This window comes from Phoca vitulina, unplaced genomic scaffold, assembly GCF_004348235.1.
Source record: "Phoca vitulina isolate PV1807 unplaced genomic scaffold, GSC_HSeal_1.0 scaffold27, whole genome shotgun sequence".
NCBI lineage: Eukaryota > Metazoa > Chordata > Mammalia > Carnivora > Phocidae > Phoca > Phoca vitulina.
Window position 1 is genome coordinate 13,750,210 of NW_022589730.1, and position 25,199 is coordinate 13,775,408.

General features: G+C 44.1%; 1 protein-coding gene across 3 annotated transcripts in view; it reads right to left on the reverse strand.

Annotated features, from left to right (window-relative positions):
- The window catches only part of ZCCHC2 (zinc finger CCHC-type containing 2), a 64,430-nt gene extending 39,454 nt beyond the window's left edge, over positions 1-24,976 (reverse strand). For all 3 annotated transcript variants that reach the window (XR_004301597.1, XR_004301596.1, XM_032422619.1), the window contains exons 1-5: positions 24,008-24,976; positions 10,126-10,237; positions 7,492-7,568; positions 5,142-5,213; positions 401-513 (exon numbers count right to left, since the gene is read on the reverse strand). Coding sequence is in view for 1 of the 3 variants with exons in the window: in XM_032422619.1 (XP_032278510.1) it covers positions 401-513; positions 5,142-5,213; positions 7,492-7,568; positions 10,126-10,237; positions 24,008-24,976 (1,343 nt within the window). In the remaining 2 variants the exon portion in view is untranslated. The remainder of the gene's footprint in view (positions 1-400; positions 514-5,141; positions 5,214-7,491; positions 7,569-10,125; positions 10,238-24,007) is intronic.
- Between the last annotated feature and the right edge of the window lie 223 nt (positions 24,977-25,199).

Below are 25,199 nucleotides of genomic sequence, written 5' to 3' on the forward strand. Positions count from 1 at the left end.
GAGAAGAGCAGGTCTTCAGCAGCATTCATTTCCTTTTACTTTCCAACCCATTAGCCTCATCTTCTTACTTGACAACTTAAAACAGAAAACATCTCTAAAGTTGAGCTCTTGAACCAGGAACTCTTTCAATAAATATTTTATGGAGAAAACAGGAGGTTCACTGAATGTTGGCCTAGTTTAGAAGCAATTATTTATGATATCAGAGAGCCAAAGAGTCCAATGATCAAAGTAATTAGTTTGAGGTTTCCTAGTGTGAGCCTAGACCCAAATAACATATGGATAAAAAAAAAGTACTCCACAGAAAAATATCTCTGTGATCTCCCTTGAACTCCACTCTAAGTCCTCCGCTGCCCATGATCTTGTCTGTGACACCGCTGTGACAGTGTCATTGAATTGTTACCTTAGGATGGGCTCTAGGTCAGGATGTCGCCGTTCTTCCCTTTTCAATGAACCCTGATTCAGGGCTCTTAAGATGGTCTTGTCAAAAGTCTCTGAAGACACTTCCTTTGGGAGCTAGAAAAGGAAAACAGCAAGGCCAATGTTAAGTTTTTCACTTACTGCTAAGGAGGTTACAAACCAGAGGCATAAAAGGAAGATAAATGTCTCTTGCTCAGTCATCATCCCAAAGCAGTTCCTTCTCTAAATCTTCATGACACAGGCCCCGTATGGAAGCAGCATCGATTTTTCTACTAGGACAGTCTTCTGCCTTCTGGGCACACCTCAGGGCTCTGTGACGGTGCAGAACGACCAGCGGCGTCCAGCACGCTTCTGGGACACGCCTGCACACCACTCCCGTTCTACTTGCCACATGCCACATGCCACATGCAAGTCACATCCACACCGAAGCTAAATGGAATAACGTTTTGCATAGCGTAGCTATGATTATTTTAATCCTCAAGTAGTATTCTGAGAAGTGTTATCCCTCCCTTTAGAGTCATCACCTTTGTGCCTCGTTTCACAGCTGAATCTCAGGCGATGTCAGACTACCAGTGCGACGCACCAAATAAAGAACTGGGGGTGAAAGATGGGGTGAAAACTCTCAGTCTTGCTCACATAAAAAGCACTAATTGAAGGGTGAATAACCTTTCCCTCCACATGATGGTGGTGCCCTCAGAGCGATGTACCAGAAACCACCAAAAAAAAAAAAAAAATCACTTGGCCAAGAAAGGTTTTCTTTAAAAACAAAATTTTAAGTCATTTTGTTTATTAACTAAGCTTACTTTTTAAAATTCCTAATAAATCAGGGGTGCCTGGGTGGCTCAGTCGTTAAGCGTCTGCCTTCGGCTCAGGTCATGATCCCAGGGTCCTGGGATCGAGCCCCGCATCGGGCTCCCTGCTCAGCAAGAAACCTGCTTCTCCCTCTCCCACTCCCCCTGCTGTGTTCCCTCTCGCGCTGTGTCTCTCTCTGTCAAATAAATAAAATCTTAAAAAAAAAAAATTCCTAATAAATCAATCATTTATAAAATTAACTTCCCAGGTCTTTCAAGCATTCGAAGTTTTAAATTTGACTTCTGATAACTAGTCTTTGCAATGAACTCCTGAATTACTGGCACTTTCACTAAAATTAAGAGTAGAACCATTAACACAGTATCTAAGGAGCTGCAGGAATAGAACAATCTACACAAACTGTCAGTTTACATACCGATCTCTAACCGGAGAATCCAAAGCAAGTATGCTTTTAACAAATACGCATTTTGAGTCAACGATTCAGAAACGGAAAATTTAACAAAGACAGCATAAAGTATTACTAATTTCAGGCAGTGAGACTATGGAATCAAGATGGTTTGTCAGAATGAAGTTCTTCCTGGTTCTTTTATAACCTGGTAAGGCTGAAGGCCCTGCTCGCACTCCACGCGCCTGCTGTGGAGAGCATGTCCTCTGATCACTAACAGGAAGAAACAGCTCCTGAATCTACATATTTCCCAAACAAAGAAATGACTATTTCAATATTTATTATTTTAATACAGATTAAGGACACTAGGCATATTTCATATTACCCATTTTACACAAGGTATTTCCTGAACATCTGCACACAGCCAAAGAAAACCAGCTTCAATGGAGAAGTCTGTTTCCACTACGGAATCACTGATGGCTCTTCTAAGCACCGGAAGGCATGAGCACGTACACTGTCACCCAGTCAGTGACTGTTCACGTGACTGGGCAGAGTGCGGATGTGCAGTCATCAGTATTTGCAAAATGCTTTATTTTCAAGTGGTTTTTATCTTCAATTTCCAAGGACTATTTCCAGCCCTAGAGGAAGGCACATTTGCTAAAAATACAGCTTTAAATCATGTCTCTTCTATTCTAGTCACTTCTGAATTTCCTCACCTCTTGGTCTTCGTTCCAGGACCCAGCCCCCCACCTCCAGGCCCCAGCTCAGCCCCGCACCAGCCCAGAGCGCTGGGAGGCATTTCTCCTCGCTAGTACAAGCTTCTCTTTAAAAACTTTGAGGCCTGGGGCGCCTGGGTGGCTCAGTCAGTTAAACGTCTGCCTTCAGTTCAGGTCATGATCCGGGGGTCCTGGGATGGAGCCCCGCATGGGGCTCCCTGCTCAGCGGGGAGTCTGCTTCTCCTTCTCCTCCCTGCTCATGCTCTCTCTTGCTATCTGTCACTATCTCTGTCTCTCTCTCTCTCAAATAAAATCTTAAAAAGAAAAAATTAAAACACTGAGGCCTAGGGGAGAAGCATCATTACAATTTAGTTTTTCTAACTCTCCTCAGTCATCCCTCATTCCTTCAATCAACAAATATTCAAAACCCAACCCTGTCCAAGCTACTGCGTTAGGCACTAGGGATACAGCAGTGAGAGAAGAAACAAAAACCCTGCCTCCGTGGAGCTTCCAGTCTCGCGGTGAGAAACAGGTGTCAGATGCAGCTTCTAAGCAGCAGTAGCAGGGGAAAGGGGCCTGGATGCGAGGATGGAAGCTGCCATTCACACAGGAAAAAAGGATTTGAATGCACTGACCTCAAACTCACTCTTCCACATTACAGCAAACAGTAAAAGTGCAGTTAAACAGCATCTACAAAAGTTAAAGGCTGGTAGTATGTACAGGCTGTCAAAAGGACACTTTTGCTCTTAACTTTTGTAGATGATTTTAGAAGGGAGGTAAAAAGGAGAAAAGATATATGGTAAACTTGAAAGGATGTTTTAGAATAGGCAAGTACTTTCTGGAAGCATACAATGTTGCCAATTATTTCATATAACTTGATAAGGCATCTGTCCCACTTTAGGAAAATTCTATATTCAAAAGTTGACTAACTAGGGGGATCATTAACTACCATGATTCTGAAGAGTGACTTAATTATAGGGGGCGGTATTTTTTTAAAGCACTTAAGCTTTCAGAAAAATTGTACGATTGCAAAAAAAAAAAAAAAGAAATCTGTCAAGACGAAAAACCAACTGAAGCTTAGGGAAACCCGACAGGAGAGACCGCCTGGTGCCAGGCCCGAGGCTGGAGGTCAGCCATGTGCTCTCCTGTTGAAGTCTCCCGGCAGCACATGGGACAGGCTGCTGGCAGCACCCCCACCCTAATGCATCAGGGAACTGGCCTTGCCACGTAGCAGCACCGGACCCCACCGTACTGATGCCGTACCGCAAGATCTTTCAGCCTCAGCTCTATCTCCCTGCAACCTACCCTCCAGCATTAGAACCCCATCGCGGAAAGGGTAAGGCAAGAAAAAGAAACGAAGCATGTTGCTCTCTGACCTGTAGGACACCCGTTCATGACTACTTGCCCTTAAACTTTGATGAATTTATTCTCTTGAGACAGAGAAGTCAGCTATAAATAGAAGAGATTTTAAAAGTGCAGGGCTGGCGGTGGTGCGGGACAGCCCTTCCTAGTTTCTTCAACAGGCAGACTGTTAGCCAGGAGCTAGTTTCTCCGGGGAGCTAACAGCCCTCTTCTCTGGAGGACAGTGCTCATGCACCCAGTCCTTCCACCACTCTCTCCTTCCTCACCATGCTGCCGACTGCCGACAGGTCATATGCGTAGGACCTTTGGCAACTGGAAATTAACGACCCCCCCATCTCTACATGCAGTTAGGTCACCATCTTGAAGTGGCAGAAGGAGCTCTCCAGCCTTAACCAGGAGGGCCCAGTTTAAAATAAGCTGCAGGATGGGCACCTGGGTGGCTCGGTTAAAATAAGCTGCAGGAAAATATTCAAGTTGTCCCTGGGTATTAGTTATCCCTGTTAGCGGACTAACACTGTGATAACACATCACACTATGTCCTCCTTAGAGCCAGCACCTACCATGCTGCTAAAAGCTCTGCAAGCTGGCAACAAAGAGTGTCTTTTAGCTTTCAGAATGGAGACCCACATGATCTGAAAGAATATATTTATGGTGACAAGCACACAACTTAGAAACTAGCATGGTCCTGAAAATTTCTGATGTTATAGGTTCAGTAACTACATCACATCTTCATCCAAAAGTTAGTAATGGATGGGAATGTTTCCTGCTTCTGGACTTTCTATCTCCTTATTAGCAATACATTTTAAAATATATTTGCTTATTGAGAAATAGTAAGGTACTGGTTAACCATTTAAACCCATTTCCTTCTTTTAATATTTAGCTCTACCCATACACGCTTCAATAAAATAGAATTAGTGTAAAAGAAACAGGCAAGAGTTTGACCAAATTGATCTAAGATACCTTTTACTTCTGCAAGTCTGTGTAAGACGTTCCCATTATCCCTTATTCTCAATACTCTGGAGAGTCTATCACTGGGGGGAGAGGAGGGGGAAGCCGGAACTCGAAGAAGGAACCAATGGACATGGATTTAAGGAAGTCCACAGAGGGAGCTGAAGAGCTGTTAGGTCTAAGAACACAACAAGGCTAACAAGCCTCCTCTCATCGTGCAGACGCACCCTTTCACAGGAAGTACCCTTGCAAACAGCCACCATTAATATATACCTCGGCAAGGAACTAGGAATAAGGTTCCATTTTTTTTTTTTCATGTGGAAAACCCTTCATTTCCTTATATTGGTCACATAAGAAAAGTTCGACAGGTAATGTTCATGGAGAGTTCTAAGTCAACCTCTACATATGTGGTTACATCTTCCTGGTGTCTGTTTTGATATTGAGGTTTCTGGATTCTATATATTACGTAAAAATCATTTTAACAACAAAATCTATACTTTTACCTTCAGTAGAAATTCCTGTAGTTCTTGGTGGGTTTTTGTTACTGTTGTGACTGAAAGATCAGACCAGTTTACCTGATTTAAAAAAAACACACATATTGTATGGTTATTTCTTAGGCAGAAACCGGCTGAAAAAAAGCCATGTGTAAAACAAAGGGCCTTACTTAAATTTTATTAAGATTAACAATTAGAAATATAAAGTTAACCTGGCATTGTCGTAATTTCTTCAAAATCGTTAAAATTAACGGTACATTGACATAGTCTACTCAAAAAACTTTTTAATAACTCCTTTCAAATTGCATGGTTTTGTTAAAAAGTCGTCTTTTAAAATAAGACTACATTTTTGTAATTTTTCAAAAAGGAAAAGTTGCAGGACTCTAAAATGACACTTTTGACGGTATAGATCTATATACCAAGAAACATAAAAATTCTATCTCCTGGAACTTATTAAATATAAATTCTTCAGAGAAATAACTAGAGTTTACTGCCCCTCTTTGATAGTACTACATTGTATTTTTATGGGATTTATGGCTTATGAAGAGATTTCATCTTTATCTCAATTCTTTAAAATTCTATTATGGTAGATGGGGCAGGTATGATGACCTCCATTTTCAGATGGAGAAACTAAAACTCTAAGAGTAACTTACTTAGATCTGACCCTAAGTAAGCAGAAGAGCCAGACTGAAATCTGTTATGCCACTTTACCTCTTGGACGCTTTTAATTCAGTGGACTTGATGGCGGCCAGCTAATAATCTCTACTTTACAATTATTTGAGCCAAGTAAAACTTGCACTAGGCAAATACCTAAGTCTTATCAGCTAGTCATACCGTTATTCATCAGATAGTTCAAAATCGATATGAAATTGTATCTACCAATCCTCGAAGCAAATATCCTTATTAACTGGCACATCTTTTAAATGATTTTTAATTACTCGAATGTTCGCTGAGCAGCTAACTTGGGTCAGACACTGTTCTCAGTGAAAGGGACACAGGAGTGGACAAGACAGCCAAAGTCTCTGCTGGCTGAGGTTCAGGGTCTGGTGCATGAGAGAGATGACCACAAATGAATAGTTAAGAATTCCCCTCGGGGATCCGGGCTCCAGAGAAAATGAACAGGGCGTGGTGCGGGAGCAGGATAGCACATCAGAAGGGTGCCGAGAAAGACCTCACAGGAGGGAGCACCTGAGCCAGCCTAGGAGTTGAAGGGATGTGGGCTGTGCCATGGCCTGGGGAAGACTGTTCCAGAGCTGGGGATGACAAAAGCTTGGAGGAAGGAACAAGCTAAGAGCTCCAGCAACAAAAGGAGAACTCATGTAACTGCATGAAGAGAGCACAGTGGCTTGTGCCATGGGTTATCAAAATGTTCAGTGAAATATGTGGAGATAAGGACTTAAAATTTGCAAACTGAGGCTACTTCCCCCACAGAGCAGAAGCCAGAGTTCTGAAATTCATTCAACCAATGTACTAAGCAAGTTGGATATGGGGGGATGACAGAGGATGAAGAGTCCTGCTCTCCATGAGCTAATAACCTACTGGAGAGGAAAAACATGTCACCTAAATAGAAGACTCTGTGAAACTGGTGATGGGAGGATACCATGAATGAATGGAAACATATTCTGCTGGAGGATCAGTAATGACTTCATGAGAAAGGTAGAGCTGAAGTTTGGCAAGCAATACCTTCGGGGAAGAACTGAAGTGAGGGAGCACAGAAACGTGGCGTCGGTCCGTTTGGCTTCAAGGCGCTCAGTCCAACCTTAGGAGAAAGGGCTAGACAGTGAAGCCCAAGCAGGGAGGAGTAAGGAAGACATGGACAAGGAATCCGCATGACAGTCAACAGGCAAAAAGGAGACATGGGGAATGACAAAGCTGGACTCTACGGTTAGTTTAGACAGCTGTCTGAGGACAGAGTGACAGGAAAGCAATCAGAGAGAGGAAGACAAAGGAACAAAGGCCAATAGCCTTCGTGGACAAAGAAGAGGAGGAGAAAGATATCAGGGAAACCATGCCAGGAAAAGACAACGCCCGTGATCTTGATTTAAAAAAATACTAGTGAAAACGTTTACTTTTACTTTAAAAGATACATCTTACACCTCAAATCGAAGGCTCTTACTTTTTTTTTTTTTTATAAAATCGTCAGAGTAACTTTAACGTGATACAGTTAAAACCTTGGCAAACCATGCAGCACATACTGAAAACAGGACAGTCCCTTAATTAGGACAAACGTATGTCTACGTACAGCTTTTTCTTAAATTAGCAAACCTGCTGTAAGTTTTTCCAAAGATCAATTTTCATTTTTCCCAAAAAGTCATTTACCACGGTACATGAGACATCTGTTGGGGGCAGAGGGGCTTACTTTGAAGGTGTACTCCCAGTATTTGTCAGCCCTTTTTCTCTGGACTCCTTTCAACATTATCTTCTCAATGTGCACGGCTGAAAGAAAGAAAACACGTAGACTTGTTCTACAGAGACTAGATGCAGGTTTCAGTGACCCAATCTGACAAATGCAAAACGATTAAGCTATTTAGCTTCATCTTTACTACTGGTCTTAAATCATGAAATAAAACCGAAAAGTGTAGAAGCATAGCAATGTGCCGTCCATCCGTGAATTTTTTTCTATATCCATTCAGCATGCCGAGTACCTCAGTAGTTCCAAACATCCTGTTAAGCACCAATAAATAAATAAAATACACCTACAGTAAAGATTATTTTTCTAGAGGATCATCTTCAAAACTGCTGTTATTCCAATTACCACATACAGCACTTTATTCAAGTTTTTATGCATAGTAGGTGTAAACTAGAAAATATCTAGTTTTTGTTTAAACTGAAAAAAAAAAACTTTCAAAAGTATATAAAACTGATAAAAATTTCTTTCCAATTGGGAATTTATAAATTGTTGTTCTCAACACGACCCTTAATATCATATAATGGTATTACAAACTTAACGTTATGAATGAACTTTACTATGAAGGTTCACTATGACAAAAATTTTCACAAATCTATTACACAGATAAAACAGTGGTCATAAGTTACATGAGTAATTCTGAACTGAACCAGGTAAGATGTCAGCTTGTTAATGAAGTAAACAAATGTACAAACTCCTGAACTACTCATTTAACACATCCTTCAATAAAAATATCATCTTTCAGGAAGTAAGTATCTTTACAAATTGAAAAGAGCCAGTCTACTAACCATAATATAGAGACTTGAGAAAAAAAAAAAAAGGGCAAGAGAAACTGTTGCTCAAACAGAAGAAACAGCATGTAAGCAATAATGAGACTGGTAGTCATGAACATGACAAAGGTCACAGGGGAGTCAGGAGAGGGACTCCACAGGCTCGGGTCACTGTTAAATTCAGGGGATGGGAGATGGTGAAGAAAAGGAAAGGATTTACTTGGAGAGAAAGAAGTTAAAATAGATGAAGGAGAATACACAAAGTAATAGAAGTAGACAGGGAATTAAGATTGTTCTAGATCACGGATGGTGAGCAATGAGAAAGCAGGAAACGTAAGATACAGAAATTTGCTGGAAAGCAGACATTCCTAACAGACTAAGGAGATACCGCTACCAGTATTTTGTGCCAACTTTCCAAATATATGGTGTCTGGTGGCCCGCTTCTAGGATCATGTCCCCTCAACGGGTGAGAAATGCTGAGGACGGAAACAAAAGAAAATCTCCAAAGCCAGGCTGAAAGCCTGAACTCCTCAAAACTGCTGCAGTCCAACCAAGGTCAAAGCGGGGCAGGGAGGGTCTGCCGTCTTCAAAACCTTTTCTATTAAAATTATGATAAAGGATGATGCTATTTAATCAAAACCATCTGACCTAATCTATGTTCAGAAAATACAAAGCAGCTCTACTTCTGCGAATCAGTGGGCTAAGGGCAGGGGACCACTAGGGCATTCTGCGGTAAGGGAATATGGCTGTGTCTTCTACCTGCCATGATCTCTCAGAATCAAGATGAGCAAGACAAAAGAATACGGTGAGGGATGGCCGGGGTAAGGGAGACGCTGCAGCCCTCATAAATTAAAACTAAGCAGCAGAGATCACATGCATTTGTTTAATAATAAAGAACATGAAAAAAATCATCTATAGTACCATCTTGCGGGTGTTAGCATTTTGATGTAGTTTTTTGTTTTTCTAAAATAATTTTTTATTAAAAAGGAAAAAAAAAGGACCTTCATTGTAAAAGCAAACTCTGCTTCAGGTCACTCGCATGTGTAGTGGGTGTGGTTGAAGGAGGCTATGACTCAAGTAGTTTCATTGAATAGGATGGAATAGGTAATTATGTAGACTTTATTTAAAACATTAAACATGCATACCTATTTTTCCTCTGTGAGGAAAAATGTATTACACAGAAAGGACTATTGTTGGGACTGAAAGGAGGCAAAATGATGTTGATTCAAAGCTGCCATAACCGAGTGTGATGCTTACTGCCCACACTTTACCCAGGTGGCATCTACGTTTTCCATTTCAATTTTTCCCTCAGGTTAATGGACTCCCCGAATATAAAGAGAAGTGAATATTTGAACTCCTTTCTTTTCAGATGAAAATGTCCTTTCAATTCCCCCATCCCAGCCCTCTTGAAATCTGTATTACTGCAGGAAGCATGGGCTTGTAAGAAATATCTTCGCTTTCTTACAGTGAACTTCCGTAAAATTTCTTTTTTCAGGAAATGCTGAGCACATTCTCCAGATAAAGCACTCTACACCAAATACTTTGGGAAAATGTTAAGGTTTTTGCCCTCTGACAGTATCCAACTAGATTTAAGACAACCAACCGCAAGGCAGAACCAAGTAAGCACAAGCCAGGACGGGCCAAGTGTTGCAAAGCAGGAGCCCAGATGAAGACTCCAAAAAGTGGGGGACTGGTGCCTGAGCCAAACCTAGGACCTGTAGGATTTCTCTACTCCAAAAAAGAGAAGAATTAGAGTTAACCAAGGTAAATAGCACTCTGCAACCTTCTCCTGTAAGTTTACAAAAAACAAACATACCTTCTCGCTGGGTTCTATGAGGTGCCACAGGAAGTCCATCATGAGGTATTGGGGCTTGTTCTAGTAAACTGGCCTCATTACTTTGCGTGTAATCACCATGAGCAGAATCATTCTAGATGAGAAAGAGGGGCACATGTTAATCTACTCCACAGACTAAGAAGAGTCAACTCCACAGAAATAAACCAGATTAAAATCTTATACTTTTAACAGCGACCATTTTAACAGCAATTTTTAGAGATCAAATAGGTGATTACACGTTAAGGGCAGAAAGGCACAAACTGGCATTCACCAGTAAGGAAAAGGAATCAATATTTATTGATATCAATATTTATCTTCACTTCACAGTAATATTCTATCAATTATTTACTGTCCCAGTGTTCTTGGGACATGCAGCACATTATTACTCAGAATTCCCAGTGATGTCAATTTGAACCAAAGTGAACCAGAATCAAAGGAACACAGATAAAAGAGGATAGCTAACCCCCCATATATATGGGAATTTTATTTTTTACATTAATTACTGTAATTTTTATTCACTACTTGATTGTAGTGATGGTCTGACAAGATGCTTTGGTAGGAAAAAGTTTTACAAAAGGTTATCATCAATATCTGCCAAATCTTTCTGAACAAGAATGAGTATGGACAGCGGGTTTACCATTAGTCATGTTAAACCACCTAATAGCAACTGGGTGCTCTAAATCTGAGTTTGCTCAGCCAATCACTATCCTCAGTAAACTGGAAGAAGTTTTACTCCTAGGAGAACTGCTGCCTGGAGTCAGGAAGGGCCTGCTTATCTCACACACAGCTCTCTAGAACTGAAGCAGTGCCGTGCATATACTGTTCCAACACACTGATTAAGCCAAAAAAATAAAACAGCCTTAGAACTGCTGTTTATCACAACACACATCTTACTCCTTCATGTTCAGAATCTCAAAATACTACTCAGAACAAACCACCCCAGTTTCAACAATTACAATTTGACAAATGTGCAATAAATAATATACATTAATTTTTTAAAATTGTGTGTGTCAATTTAGAAATGAAACAAACAGAAAACCCAACACTTTCCAAGAATCCTAATTTAAAATATTTTGTTCTGCTGTCCAATCATGCATGCTGGCCTGACAATAGGTTTGGGCTGCGCGTTGACAGCTCCATTTCTGGGAACAAAGCATCACATCAGAGACTCCTGGGAGCTAAGCTTCAGCCTTATATATAGCTTGTCTTCCTGTAGAAACCCAAGGAAATAAGCATCTGTCTACACAGAACCACTTAATGAGAAGGACAGCACAGATCTCTTCAACAACATCCAACTTCCAAAACATTTAGCATGATGGCATTCACCAATTTTCAATATTAATGATTTTAAAAAGGTAGACCATGAGAATTCTTCTAGCAGCAACAAATTTACCTGTATCCTAATCCAGACCTTATGATCATTTACCACAAAGTCATAAAACAGCATTGGCCTAACATTGCTCTAAGTATTTCAAAAATCAATACAAATAAAGCACTGTAATCCTCTCAAATACTTGTGTTAACTGGAAGAAGTTTAGCTGAATATGTCAACCATTTTTATAGAGTATTTTTCTACACTGCTCATTCATGATTCATAAATTAAAAATAACACCTTTGAATACAAATGCAAAATACGCAAAAAAAAAACCACAAATAGTTTTCATCAGGGAAATGCCAATCAAAATCACAATGAGATACAGCCTCGCACCCATTAAGATGGCTATTCTCCAAAAACACAGAGCACAGGTAGGTGAGGATGTGGAGAAACCAGAACCCTTGTGCATTACCCGATAGGAAGGAAAATAGCGCAGCCACTGCGGAAGACAGCGAACCAGTTCCTCAAATACTTAAACAGAGTTACCACGTGGTCCCGCAATTCCACTCCTAGGTGGAGAAGCTAGGGACTTGAGCAAAAGGAGGGACTTGAACAAATAATTTTTTCACAGCAGCGTCACTCCCAATAGCCAAAAGGTGGAAGCTCAAATGTCCACTGTTGGGTGAACAGATAAACAAGATGTGGCATATATACACAACTGAGTATTATTCAGCCTACAAAAGGAATAAAACTTGAATACATATTACAACATGGATTAGTCCTGAGGACATCGTGCTAAGTGAAATACCTGGCACAAAAGAACACAAAATCATTTAGACTAAATTTAGAAACTATGTGTAAAATTTATAATTTTATCAGTTTAATAAAAATTTAATCTAATGGGACGCCTGGGTGGCTCAGTCAGTTAAGCGTCTGCTTTCAGCTCAGGTCATGATCCCAGGGTCCTGGGATCGAGTCCCACATCGGGCTCCTTGCTCGGCGGGGAGCCTGCTTCTCCCTCTGCCACTCCCCCTGCTTGTGCTGTTCACTCTCGCTCCCTCTCTCTGACAAATAAATAAATAAAATCTTTAAAAAAAAATTTAATCTAATGCCTCGTGAGCTTCAGAGGTCAGAATCAAGTTTATTGGTCCCAACAGTGAATGGCTCTCCGTTCTGCTGTCTCCCCCTTCCACATGTCACATATGCTTCCTTTACTCTGAGTAGGGGGAAGGGTGCCATAAAAATCTGAGAACCACTGGTTTAATGGAATCTTACAGAGAGGCATTACACCCGCTTTCTCTATTAAGTTCAGATTCCCAGGAAAACACACTATAGAGGTCATGCCAGAATTGGCATTTTACAAAGACTAGGTAGATGAAAGTGTCAGGACCAAGTGAAAAGTGGAGAATTTTTCTCTGCTTGGATTAAGAAATGAAATTTTAAAATTCTAAGCCTGCAAAAACTATGCACAGGAACACAAAAAAACATTAGAATGTGTGTGCTCTCCTCCCTTCTGTAACTCATCGGAGTAAAGTGTTTTCTGTCCTAAGGCGTGCCTCCTCTAAGAGCTCCGGTTAGCGCAAATCCACGTCACGTAACACAGGCAGGCTGGACAGCTCGTTCATTCCAGAGATTACTCACATTTAACTTTTATACATGTAAATCCAACGCAATTATAGACTTGAGATTTCTCCAATGTGGGGAAAGTCTGAAATAGTCAAGTGGCTGGACAATCCAAAAGAGACTCTTCTAACATACCATGGAGAACAAAGGTCACACTGGCCTCCTTTTACTTTAACAAAGGTCAAGCTGTAGATGGAGTTTATTTTAGCTCATCTAACAATGTTCTGCATGTCTCCTCTAGTCCTTTGATGCAGACTAAATTTAAAAACACCAAGACGTTCTCTATTTAAAAAATAAAGAAATTAAGAATTTCTTAGCTTTTTTTCTTAATTTACTAACTTCTTCAGGAGTTTTTTTACACTCATCAAATGAGACTTTGAATACTAACATTAGTATCTAACCACAACATCCTATTAAGGTTTTGTGGTAGATCAAATATAGATAAAAATACTTTGATAGCCCTCCCACTGAAAGGTAGGTCTAACTCCCCAGCCGGTGGATCTCGGCCGGCTTTCCGAGACTTGCCTGACCCACAGAATGTGAGCAAAGGCACATTCGGGATTGCTGAGGGCAGGTCACCAGAAGCCCTGCAGCCTGGGCCTCCCGAGCCACCGTGTACTAGTGCACTTGCCCCGAGGATGCCACACGAGAGAGACCACACTGACAGAGGACGGAGAGAGAGGGCTCCAGGCCCAGCTGCATCTCCAGAAACCCCGCGGCTGACAGAAGCTGCCCTTGCTCTTAGTTACCGGTCTAAACCCCTGGCCCACAGAACTCTGCGAGATAATAATAAAACGGTGCTGGTTTAAGCCACTAGATCTGGGGATAACTTGTTATAGTTGTAGGTTTTAAATTCTCTTCTTTCAATCACCAGGGTCCCAACTAAAGCATGTTATTATTTAAGCAAGATTCATAGAAAGCCTTGCTTTGAATGTGAGAAAATGATTAGTTATTAGAACCATTTACTGAGATGTCAAATTCCATCCATTTTGGTGGAAGGAGAGGGAAGGTGTCGGGGAGAACTGAAGAGGTCCCTGCTGCCTCTTTGAGAGGATGTGGTAGAAGAGGCAGGCGTTTGCCTCATTTCTGCTAATGAAACAGCATGCCCCACCCCAAGGTAATGCCTGGCATCCCCTTCTAGCAACTGAAAAAGGGCAAATGACGTGCAAGAAGAAACGGGCCGGGTGAGCAGCGCACGAGAGCCCCGCTGCCGACACCTGCCGTGCCAACAGGTCAGAGGAGGGACACCTGGAGTCGGCGGCCTGAGCATCGTGCACGTTCCGGCTGGGATCGGGGCTCACCTCCCTTGTAGCTTCTTCCGTTTGGCTAGAAGGTATGAGATAAGTGTGGCAGAACTGACCATCTTAAAGCAGGGGTTTAAAGCACCCTAGCCACATGTGGGGGGGGGCCCACAGTTCACTGAACCTGTGTGTCCTCTCTACCACCACAGCCCCCAGACCAGCCGTGGCCACTGTGACCACGGCTCTACAAGGTCCCCTCAACGTGACACGGGTGCAAGAAGCGGTGGCCTGTGCAGAGCAGGGCTGGACTGCAGCTGGATGGGTGGAACGGGGGGCGGGGGAGGGAACATCACCATAACTTTCTATGTGTTCTGGGGAGCTCTATGAATTTATTACAAATTTTAAAAACCATTCAGGGTGCCTGGGTGGCTCAGTCGTTAAGCGTCTGCCTTCGGCTCAGGTCATGATCCCAGCGTCCTGGGATCAAGTCCCGCATCGGGCTCCCTGCTCAGCAGGGAGTCTGCTTCTCCCTCTGACCCTCCCCCCTCTCATGTGCTCTCTCTCTCTCATTCTCTCTCTCTCTAAATAAGTAAATAAAATCTTTAAAAAAAATAAAAATAAAAACCATTCAAATTGTTGATGTCATTGTCTTTTCCAGAGAACTGAACTTGTAGGATGTGCAATTAGAGAAGACCTAGCAAAAGAATGCTGATAGGGAAGCCTACTGGGGAGGAGGGTGGTAGTTTTCATCCCAGAAAAATGTCAGTGGCCTCAAGGGTTTCCTTGTAAAACTCCCTTCATGTTTCTGCTTTCAGTGGGAACAGTGCAATCTCTAGTAGACATCTGCAGCTGACAGGTGGACGGGGGAGAACTATCAACTGTCTTAGACCACAAACTACAAGGGTATGGAAGGCGGGGCGGGGGGGGGCAAGAAACAGCCTCCCAGTCTAAACCAAAGCTGGGATCCACCCCCCCCTTTAGAACCAGCATCTGTGTTTACCAACCAACCTTCTGCTTTCCTACTACAGAAGGGAAAAAGATCCCCTCTCGTACCCTAGAACTAGGACGCTAAACCAGGAATTGCTACATCTCCTGGGCTAGCAGCCCCCAAACCTTTAAATCCCCACTTTACCAGACATTTTAGGGGAGGTGAAAAGAACACACCCCTGAGCATGAGTAGCAGCAGATCTATAGAGAATGTGCTTTCCCCCCCCAGCCCATATATACCTACCAACTGCCCTCTCCTTCCCTGCCCCACCCCACAGGAGATGAGAGGGAGGGGACTCAAGGGGTCCTCAGTAGGAAGCGAGACCTGGGCTCAGAAGCCCGACAGCCTCCAGCTCCTGCAGCAGAGCCCCAGCCTTCAGCTCCAGTGGGGAAATGTTCCTGGAACCATGCAGAAACGGAAGCTTACAGAGTTTAAAAAGGATTTTTGACAGTGACTGATTGATAGGTTGGTAAATAGGACAGCGCGGAGAAACGTTGCATTAGGACTTGTGTTTAACGGCACCTGTTAGAACACACACCTTCCCCAAACAAAACCACCCCAAACCGCTCTTTTCATCAGGCAATCTCTCCGTAAGCTTGATGGTCTCTTTCCCAAGAAGTACCCTCCAAACACACATGACCCTGTTGTTGCTTCAAGGACCACCAGTGAATCTCAGTCATTTGATACCCTCCTCTCCCGAAAAACAATATACTGGGGGAAAGTTAGGTTTCTTAACTATCCCAGTTTAGATATTCCTAACAAGAAACGTAAAAATTCCCCATTCTTAGACTGTAGATGGCTCACTTCAGTGACCAAAGTAAGTTTTTAACTTTCTGATCCTAAGCAAGATACTATCTCAACTGTGTATCTGACTCCTACTACTCCTCAAACAAATCATAAATTGGAGATCAACACCAGACAACCACAATTACTCAAGTAAGAAACTAGCTTGTAACTGATGACTTTTTCCACCCTATCAAAGCATCATCTGTAGGTTTGCCCCAATTTATGTACACACACACACACACACACACACACACACACAAAGCTTAATTTGGACTATAAATGGCCTGATTTGGGAAGAATAATTAATAAACACAAAAAACACTTCCTGATGTACTTTGTCTTAAAGCAATTTATCATATTGGTATTTCTCAGAGCTGTATCTAAAAAGCTAAGCATAAGAAATTTTGAGTGAGCTTTTATGATATATGCAACGCTGACCAAAATAAAAATGAGACACGATGCCTAAGACTTTGAGGAACTTAAAATCTAGGAGGAAGGTCAATTTTATAAGTTAAGAATATTTCAAAGTAAAGTTTTTCTTAGAAATAGGGGGAAAAAAATCATAGAAGTACCAAAATTACAGCACAGAATACACATGCTGCTGGAATTCAGAGGCACCAAAGAATCTTAGGAGAAGACAGCCACAGGGACAATTCCAGCAAACATCATGCAGGAGATGATGGCATAGGCCAGCTCTGAATGAAGACGGGATGTGTGAAGAAAGTGGGAGACGGATTTTAAGACCAAAGACTTACTGGAGGCCAGGCTCCCTCAGTCACGGCAAGATATGTGATGCGATTCAACACTGCTTTAGGAAGACGTATCTGGCAGTGGTCCCCACAGGTAAGAGGTGGGAAGGCTGCGAACAGCGGCATCCGTTAGGAATAAAGTCCCGGAAGAAAATGGTGACAGCAAGGATGAGGGAAAGAGAGGATTAAGGTTATCAAGCAAATCAGAGTGATTAGAAGTATAATGGTACCGCTGAGAGAACTGGATTAGCCTGGAAGATTTTTTTTTTAATCAATGTTTCATGCTTTTCATACACATTACACATAAAGTGACAGTGGACGTTGCAGAAAGACACACCACCAGCGCACACACACAAATTTTCAATTTCACTGCAACCTGCTGACAACCTACTCCTTTCCCCAGTCTGTCAAGGCCCTCTGTAACCCAACCCCTACCAGCTCTCCCAACTTTCGCATTTCTGTTCATCCACTGCAACCCAACTGTGCTATTCCCTCTTTGGACGATGGCTAGATCAATGGATATATACATCTTACTCTCGTTTACCAAGCATTTTCATACACATGATCAGGTTCATCCTCACAGCAGTTATATACAAGAAATGGTGACATTATCCCTATTTTTTACTGAGCAGCCTGGAACTTGTAAAGACTAAACAACTTGCCGAAGCGACCTTTTTAAAACCTAAATCTGACCTCAAGTAAGTTATTTCTTGAATAAGCATGAAACACTTTGAACGAGCCAAGACATTTAGAAGGGAATTAAAGGCCAAAGGTTCCCTGGAGCATAGGAAGGACAGAAGGGAAACGGCCTACCAAGTGCCCAGGAGCCCTGCCACGTGTAACAGCTACACGCGATGAGGCACTTCCCTTCTAGAGTGACTGTTTACACAGACTGCGTGAGCGAGGCTTTGTGACAAAGCATTCTCTGTGAGTAAGAGGAGTGCTGTTCCACAGTCCTCCATAATGAAAAAAAGAGTCGAAGCTCAGTCTGCTTCAAGGGTAATGCATGTCTTTTTTGCTTCTCTCTTAAAAAAAAAAAAAAATTTAGCTTAATATTTCTCAAGGAAAGACAAAAATAATAAGCTTAAAAATTAGCCAATTTAGTAGCTTCTCTTAAAAAAAGCACAAAATGTTCCTTTATTCAGGCTGTGCTCTGAAGTAATAAAAAGTTATATAACCTAACAAAACTGCAAAACAGCTTTAAATTATAGAATAGTTTCCTAACTAAATGTGAAAACTGGATAAAGATTTAAGTAGATTATGGCTGCACAGGAGTTACTGATAACCCAAAATCATAATATGTATGTTCCCCATTCCTATCCCCAAACCCACTATGGAGAGAATATGTATTTTAATAATTTGTGACCCAGAGAAATGCTTCCTTTGGGTTTATCTGTGGCATACCAGATCTTTACAATATAAATATTAAAAATAAATGCCCCAGGGGTGCCTGGCTGGCTCAGTCGACCAAGGGCCCAACTCCTGATTTTGGTTCAGGTCATGATCTCAGGGTCATGGGATGGAGCCAGAGTTGGGCTCCATGCTCAGCGCAGAATCTGCTTAAGATTCTCTCTCCCTCTCCCTCTGCACGCCCCCTCCCCGCCCAGTTTGTGCCCGTGCTCTCTCTCTCTAAAATAAATAAATTCAAAAAAATTAAAAATAGGGGCGCCTGCATGGCTCAGTCGTTAAAGCATCTGCCTTTGGCTCAGGTCATGAACCCAGGGTCCTGGGATCCAGCCCCGCATCGGGCTCCCTGCTCCGCGGGAAGCCTACTTCTCCCTCTCCCACTCCCCCTGCTTATGTTCCCTCTCTCACTGTATCTTTCTCTGTCAAATAAATAAATAAAATCTTTAAAAAAAAATTAAAAATAACGGCCCCAAATAAATGTCTCAAACAGTACCTTTCCAATTACCAATCTTTCCTGAATACCAATCAATTTAGAGGTATGGTAACAGAGAACAATATGGAGAATACTACATTATGTGGACTTTCATTAAGTAGGAAGAAAAAAAAAAAAGCCCATTCATGAATACAACCGATATAACAATGTGGATGGCTACATCTTAGTGGAAAAGAAAAATGCATTGAGCATCATTCTCAACAGAAAATTCGTACTCAAGACAGTATGTAAACTATTTTACATCTTACCTCATTAATTCAATCACAACCTCAAAATAAAATTATCCCCATTTTGCAGATTGAGGCTCAGGGACTTAAATAGCCTGGTTAATGTCACAGAGCGAGTGGCAGAGCAGGCACGTAAGTCAAGTCTACTGCTAAAGAGGCTGTCACTCTTCAAGGCCTTTGGTGGTCTCTACAGCATACTTCCTGTCCCCCCCCCCCCCCCCCAAAATCATAAAAGGTAGTACAAACAAAACGTGTGTATGTGTATATATATATTTATATATATATCACACTAGTTAATGTGAGGGTAAGTAGTTTCTTCCTCTCCATCTCCACCACCCTCTCCTCCTATTGTGGTCTAAGTTAAGACTTTCCTTGAGTTCTTACCTGAGAAAATCACTACACAGAAAAATAGAAGTAACTGGAGAAGGATACCAGTAGCTCCCATTTGCTACTATAATAATCACTAACTCTGATATTCTAAAAGCCTCTTCCAAACGGCCTTCATTAACTGAACTGCTCTTATACTTTGCTGCAGCCAAACCCACCTAAAATTTCCCATAAAAGATACGGCTGGTTCTCTCCCTCACTGGTAATTTGTGAGATGCTATTCCCATTCCTCTACCACTACCTTCTAAACAAGACTTTTTAACTTTTACTTATAGTTGCTAACATTTATCAAAGATCATGTGCCAGACATCATTCTACAAGTACTCGTTCATTTGATCCTAACAATCTCACATAAGTACTGTTATTATCCCCACCGTAGGAGGGAGGAAAGCCTTCTCAGCGCCCACTGCTCCAGTGATACTATTCAGTTTAAAATCTCCCAGTGGTGGCCAACGATTAAATAAAGGTATTTATTGCCTGGGAGTTTAGAGTCGTTCTTCTTAAAAATCAATTTAGAAAGCATCTTTTTAGTGCCCAATAGAATAACAGGAATCCTGACCACTGACCTCTCCCCTCTCATTTCCAGTCAGTGCTCTCACCAGGATTAGTGCTGCCACGTACACATTCAAGTTATCTTAGAGTAGGAGCATTTATGTTAAAACTGTTTTTTTTCCAGGCCCCAACACTACCAGTACATTATCTGTACTATCAAAATGAGTTGAGATACTGACTCTGTCAAGTACCGTATTAATTAACCTATGCTATGAGAAAGTAACAATTTTTTGTTATCTTCATTGATTTTTGTAAGACGCATGGCCACTTAATTTTTTTTTTAGTTCAGGTATGTTTCTTGTTAATTCAAGTAACACTAAATACTATCTACCACACTAAATACTATCTAAAGTTTTCAGTTTCTGTTTTATTCAAGCTATTTGCCAAGCAACTATGTTTTGAAGATACTGAAAACACAATCTCCAGAGAAACACCGCCACACAATATTAACCACTAACCACTACTACGATAGTCTATGCATTGTATGCTTTTTTTTTCGGCCTTTGTGTTGCTAATTGGGGGTTAAACCCCCCAAATTAGAATAGCCATTTGCATGAGCAGTTAGGAGAGTCTTTAAGCATGCAAAGATAGGAAGCTTGGCTGTCTTTCTCTTTTCAATGAAACAGCAACAAAACTAGCATCTTTTAAAATACTTAGGCAGTTTTTTGTCGCTATTGCTAACAGGCCATTTACAGTTTGGGTTCCTAATAAGGGGCCCCCTTTTAAAACCAATTTTTTTCCAGTTACGCTACATAGGCAGTCTGTAACTTTATTAACACAGCAAACTACATCAATCACACAAACTTCCCAGGACACTGTTAATGCATATTGTATGTTGAATTTTATATAAGTGACTGGCAGTCCACAGCAGTTGAAGAAGATGAACTTTATGCACAAGTCTCCTAAAAGCAATATTTAAGTTGTAATCCAATGTAACATTTACTCTAAATCACTTAACATTATCCAAATCTCATAGAAAAAAAACTCGAGAAATATTACTTTTAAATGTAAAAATCTACTTGAGTCTTCCTTCATTTTTCTAAAATGACCTAATTAGTATATTCTAGTGGTAAGTTTGTGGACTTGCCCTCTCAACTATTAGTTAGCAATGGTAACCATGGTAGGTCACTAAACAGCTGCTGGGACTGGTCAACTTGAAAGCATATAATTAACATAAAATTCGCCTTAAAACACACGTTCTATCTGTAAACGTTACTAGTTTTTTTACAGAAAACTTTAAAAGAGAAGCTGCTGCATATTAGGTATTGAATACGAGTCTTGGAAGAGCCAGAAACACTATTCGGGGATAGTATACTTTTATTCTAATGGAAAAGGAAATTAGTTCCACTTTATGCGTTTAGTATGGATTAAAGTAGTGAAAAATGGAATGATTCCTAGCCGAAAGTTACACACGTGTGTCTAAAAGGTTACTTCCGGGGCAGTAAAGGGCTGCCACACGAATTCCCCCTGCCATTCTCAGAGTCCACCGTCCACGTGGTTCTCCGCGCTGCCCGGAGCCGGGGCCTAGCCGGCGGAGGCCTAAGGGAGCCCTCGGGAGGCGCGGCCCCGCCTCAGCCCGCCCTCCCAGGGGCGGGGCCGGCGCGCCAGTCACGTGGGCGGCCGCGGCCGCCATCTTGTAGGGAGGGGGAGGGGAGGAGCCCCAAGGGACGGGTCCCCAAACGCGTCGGCCAGTCCGCGGCGGCGCGTGACTGGGGGACCCACCGACGCGTCGCGTCCACGCGAGGGACGTGCCAGACTCGGGCACCTCCCTGCAGACTCCGAGGTGGGTCCTACCCCACCGGGAGCGTACCGGCGGCGCAAGGCCGAGCATCAGCTGGTCTGGACTGCAGCGAATCGAGATGCAAATCCATCCACCCCCATCAGCTGCCTTTGGAGTGACAGCTTGGGAGCAACAAGATCCGCGGAAATGTCTTCAAGGCCAGAACAAGTCACAGCTGAGGGCCTCAGAGTCCAGGCTAACAAGCAGAAAGTGCGGGGTCAGAACAATTTAATGAGACGTGAATGATTTGTTACGGTAACCCTAAGCTACCCGAGGGAAAAGTTCATCACGCCACCAGTGTCTAAAAATAGCCGTCAGCGTCACCTGTAGTACGTGTATCCCGTATGATTTATTCTCCCACTTCAACTGATGGCCTCAGCACAGGGCTCTGCCTGAGAAGTAACGATGTGCTGAAATTAATGGCAGGATGCCCAACCTCACTTTGCCCACTCCTCCCAGCACTCGCCGGTTGCCAGAAAAGGCCACACACTGCAGTCAAGATGAAAATCTCGTTACTCTAGTTTGCACGCATTTCTCCCTTTCTCTAGTCGCCTTCCGACCCTCTCATTACAAGCAAAATTTAATGGGGGGGGGGGCCGGGGGGTAAGACTCCTAGCAGTTAAAATCAGAAATCGGTTACCCTTGTTGGAATGATGTGAATGGACTAAAACTGTTCCACTGTGTGACATTTTCATATACCTACAATCTAAGATCATCTTTACAATATATAAAAATTTTTTAAAAATAAGATAGAAGTATTGCTCCTAATTTCAGGCTTTCTTCTCCAAATATAAGTGGCTTATAGGACTTTTTGTAATTATTTCAGTAAATAGGCTAAGAGTGGAAAGGGGCTTTTACCAACAGTATACACAGCTGCATATTAGTAGTAAATAGACACTGGAAGACAAAATTTGAAGCTCACCAAAAAAAAAATACTGGATACTAGCATTACTACACTGGAGTCTGATAAAACATGTCCTAAAATGTGAGTTAGTCACTTCACAGAAGCCTCGTTTTAAAAAGGAGGGGCTCAGCCCAGATTATCGCTAAATCCCTTCCAGCCCCCAAATTCCTTGATTCAATGGGTATTGAGTCCACACAGCCTTTGGAGAAATACAATGCCCAGTTTTAGTTCCAGAGTATTGAATGACAGCAGATACATAAGTTGAATTAACTTTCAAGAAAGGAAGGAGGAAAAAAATCCCCCTTTCCAATATATCATCCTGGAGATCACCTAGGTTGAAAAGTATGGCAACCAAATTAGTACCTTTTAAAAGACTGTAAACCCCGAAAATAAACTTATTGTACCTAGCCTTTACTCTGAAACCTACTCTCCTCTCCTCACTTAAATTATTACGATCAAGGACTTCTATACTGGGCCTAGATTATTATTTTGCTTTCACGGCTCTATAAAATTTCACCTTAATGTCTGAGACAAGTGACTCATCTGGATTCTTGTCTACTACATTTCGGTTTAACAACTTTTAGAAAACAACATTTATGCCTACATTAAAGGCCCAACAAATACCCCCGGACTCAAATCTGTAGGCAAGACTCAATAGATAGAAAATAAGTTATGCCAGAGGTAAAAGGTGTAAGCAGCCCGCTCCAGGAGAGGTTTCCTGACCCAGACAACCTGCGCTACTGATCATCTAGTTTGAGTCATTCGCCGCTCTCCACATCAGGTTTTTTTCTGGGAACATCAAGTTAGCAGCAAGAGCCAAAAGCCCTACGACCCCTTTTAATAAACTCGGGCATTCACTGAGCAAAAAGAGCCCCTTTGTGCTGAAGACAAGGGCAGCACGCCGAGAGCGCACCTTTAGAACACCTCAGCGAGGGGAGAAGGCAGAGCTTTAAAACTGCAACCAGAGCGCCAGATGGCGAGAAAGAGAAGGCGCTGCCCGGGGCTAGACTGAGGCTAACACAGTCACCTCTAGCGCTGCGCCTTTCCCACCACCCGGGGCGACATGCTCCGAGCCAAAAATGTCCCGAGACCCTTCCTCCGAGAGGGGGACTAGGCTGAGAGCTCCATGTTTTCCGTGGCAACTCCCGCACGGAAGAGACTTCTAGAGCATTCTGTTATGGCGGGTGCCTGAGTGTGCATGGGGGGGGGGGGCGGCGGTGAGGGTGGGAGAGTGGAACTGAACCGCCCGGCAGAACGAAAATTAGTATTAACGGGGCTGGGAGCCGTGGGGTGGGGATTCCGAGCCACCTGCCCCGGGCTGAGGCTCGGCCAAGAGGCGTCCGAAAGCCAGGCCAGGGAGGCCGCCGGGGCGGTGACCGCAACGCGGGTGCTGGGAGGCTCGCGCGCCTTACCTGGGCCCGGGGGCTGGCAAAGTTGCACGGCTCCACCTCCACCTCTGCGTCCTCGGGGCCCCCGCGGAGCGCAGTGCGGAGCCTCTCCAAGTGCTCCCTCAGGGTGACCCGCTGGTGGAAGGAGAACGCCGGGTGCAGCGAAGCCATGGTGAAGAGCAGCAGCAGTTCCTCCTGCGCCCTGAAGCCCAGCCCGCCGCCGGGCCGGGGCTCGGCGCCGCTGCCTTCCGGGCCGGAACCGTCCTTCTCCGCGTCCTCCTCGCCTTCGCCGTCCTCCCCGCGCTCGCCGGGCTCGTCCTCCGCGCCTCCCCGCGAACCCTCACCCCGAACCGCGCGCAGGCTCTTGAGCACCGAGTCCACCTGGGGCAGGAGGCGGTGCAGGCGGCCGGCGGCCTCACGGTTCTCCGAGCCCAGCAGCGCCAGGTAGACGATGAGGCGCGAGCGCACGGCCGGCTCTCGGAAATCGGCCAGCGGCCCCGGGTCCGAGAGGCCGTTGGCCTTGGCCTCTGAGTCGCGCAGGTAGTGGTAGTCCTTGCGCGCCAGGTCCTCCAGGCACGAGCCGAGGAAGCGCAGCTCCAGCGGGTTGCACAGGTCCAGCAGCCCGCACATGAACTCCAGGCGCTGCGCCGAGCCCAGCACCAGCCCAAACCACTCGTACACTCGTTCCTGCTCGCGCAGCGCCGCCGCGGGCCCGCCGCCGCCGCCACCCGGCATGCCCGCCTCCGCCGCTGGTCCGCCAGCAACAGGCGGCCCCAGCCCCCGGGGCGGCGGCGGAGGCGGAGGCGGCGGTGGTGGTGGCGGCGGCGGGGGGGGACCCCGCGGCAGGCCCGCGGGCGGCGGCGGGGGACGGCAGTCTCGACGGCGGCGCGGCGGCGCCTTTGCGCCCGGCCGTGCGTCTGCCTCGGGCTCCTCCGCCTCGGGCGGCGGCTCCACGGGGTGCGTCGGTTTCAGCGGCAGCTTCATCCTCAGCATCCTCGGCTAAGGCGGCACGGACATGCGAGCGGGGGCGGGCAGGCGGGCGGGGCCGGGAGGGGGGGCGGGGGCCGAGGCGGCGGCGCGGCCGTCAGGAGCGGGGCCCCTCCATGCCGCCAGGGGAGGGCCAGGGCCGGGGCCGGGGGCGGGTCTCGGCCGGCGAGGGGGGCGGTGGCCGGCCGGCGGGGTCGCTGGCGTCGTCTTCCCGGGCCGGAGGCGGGGC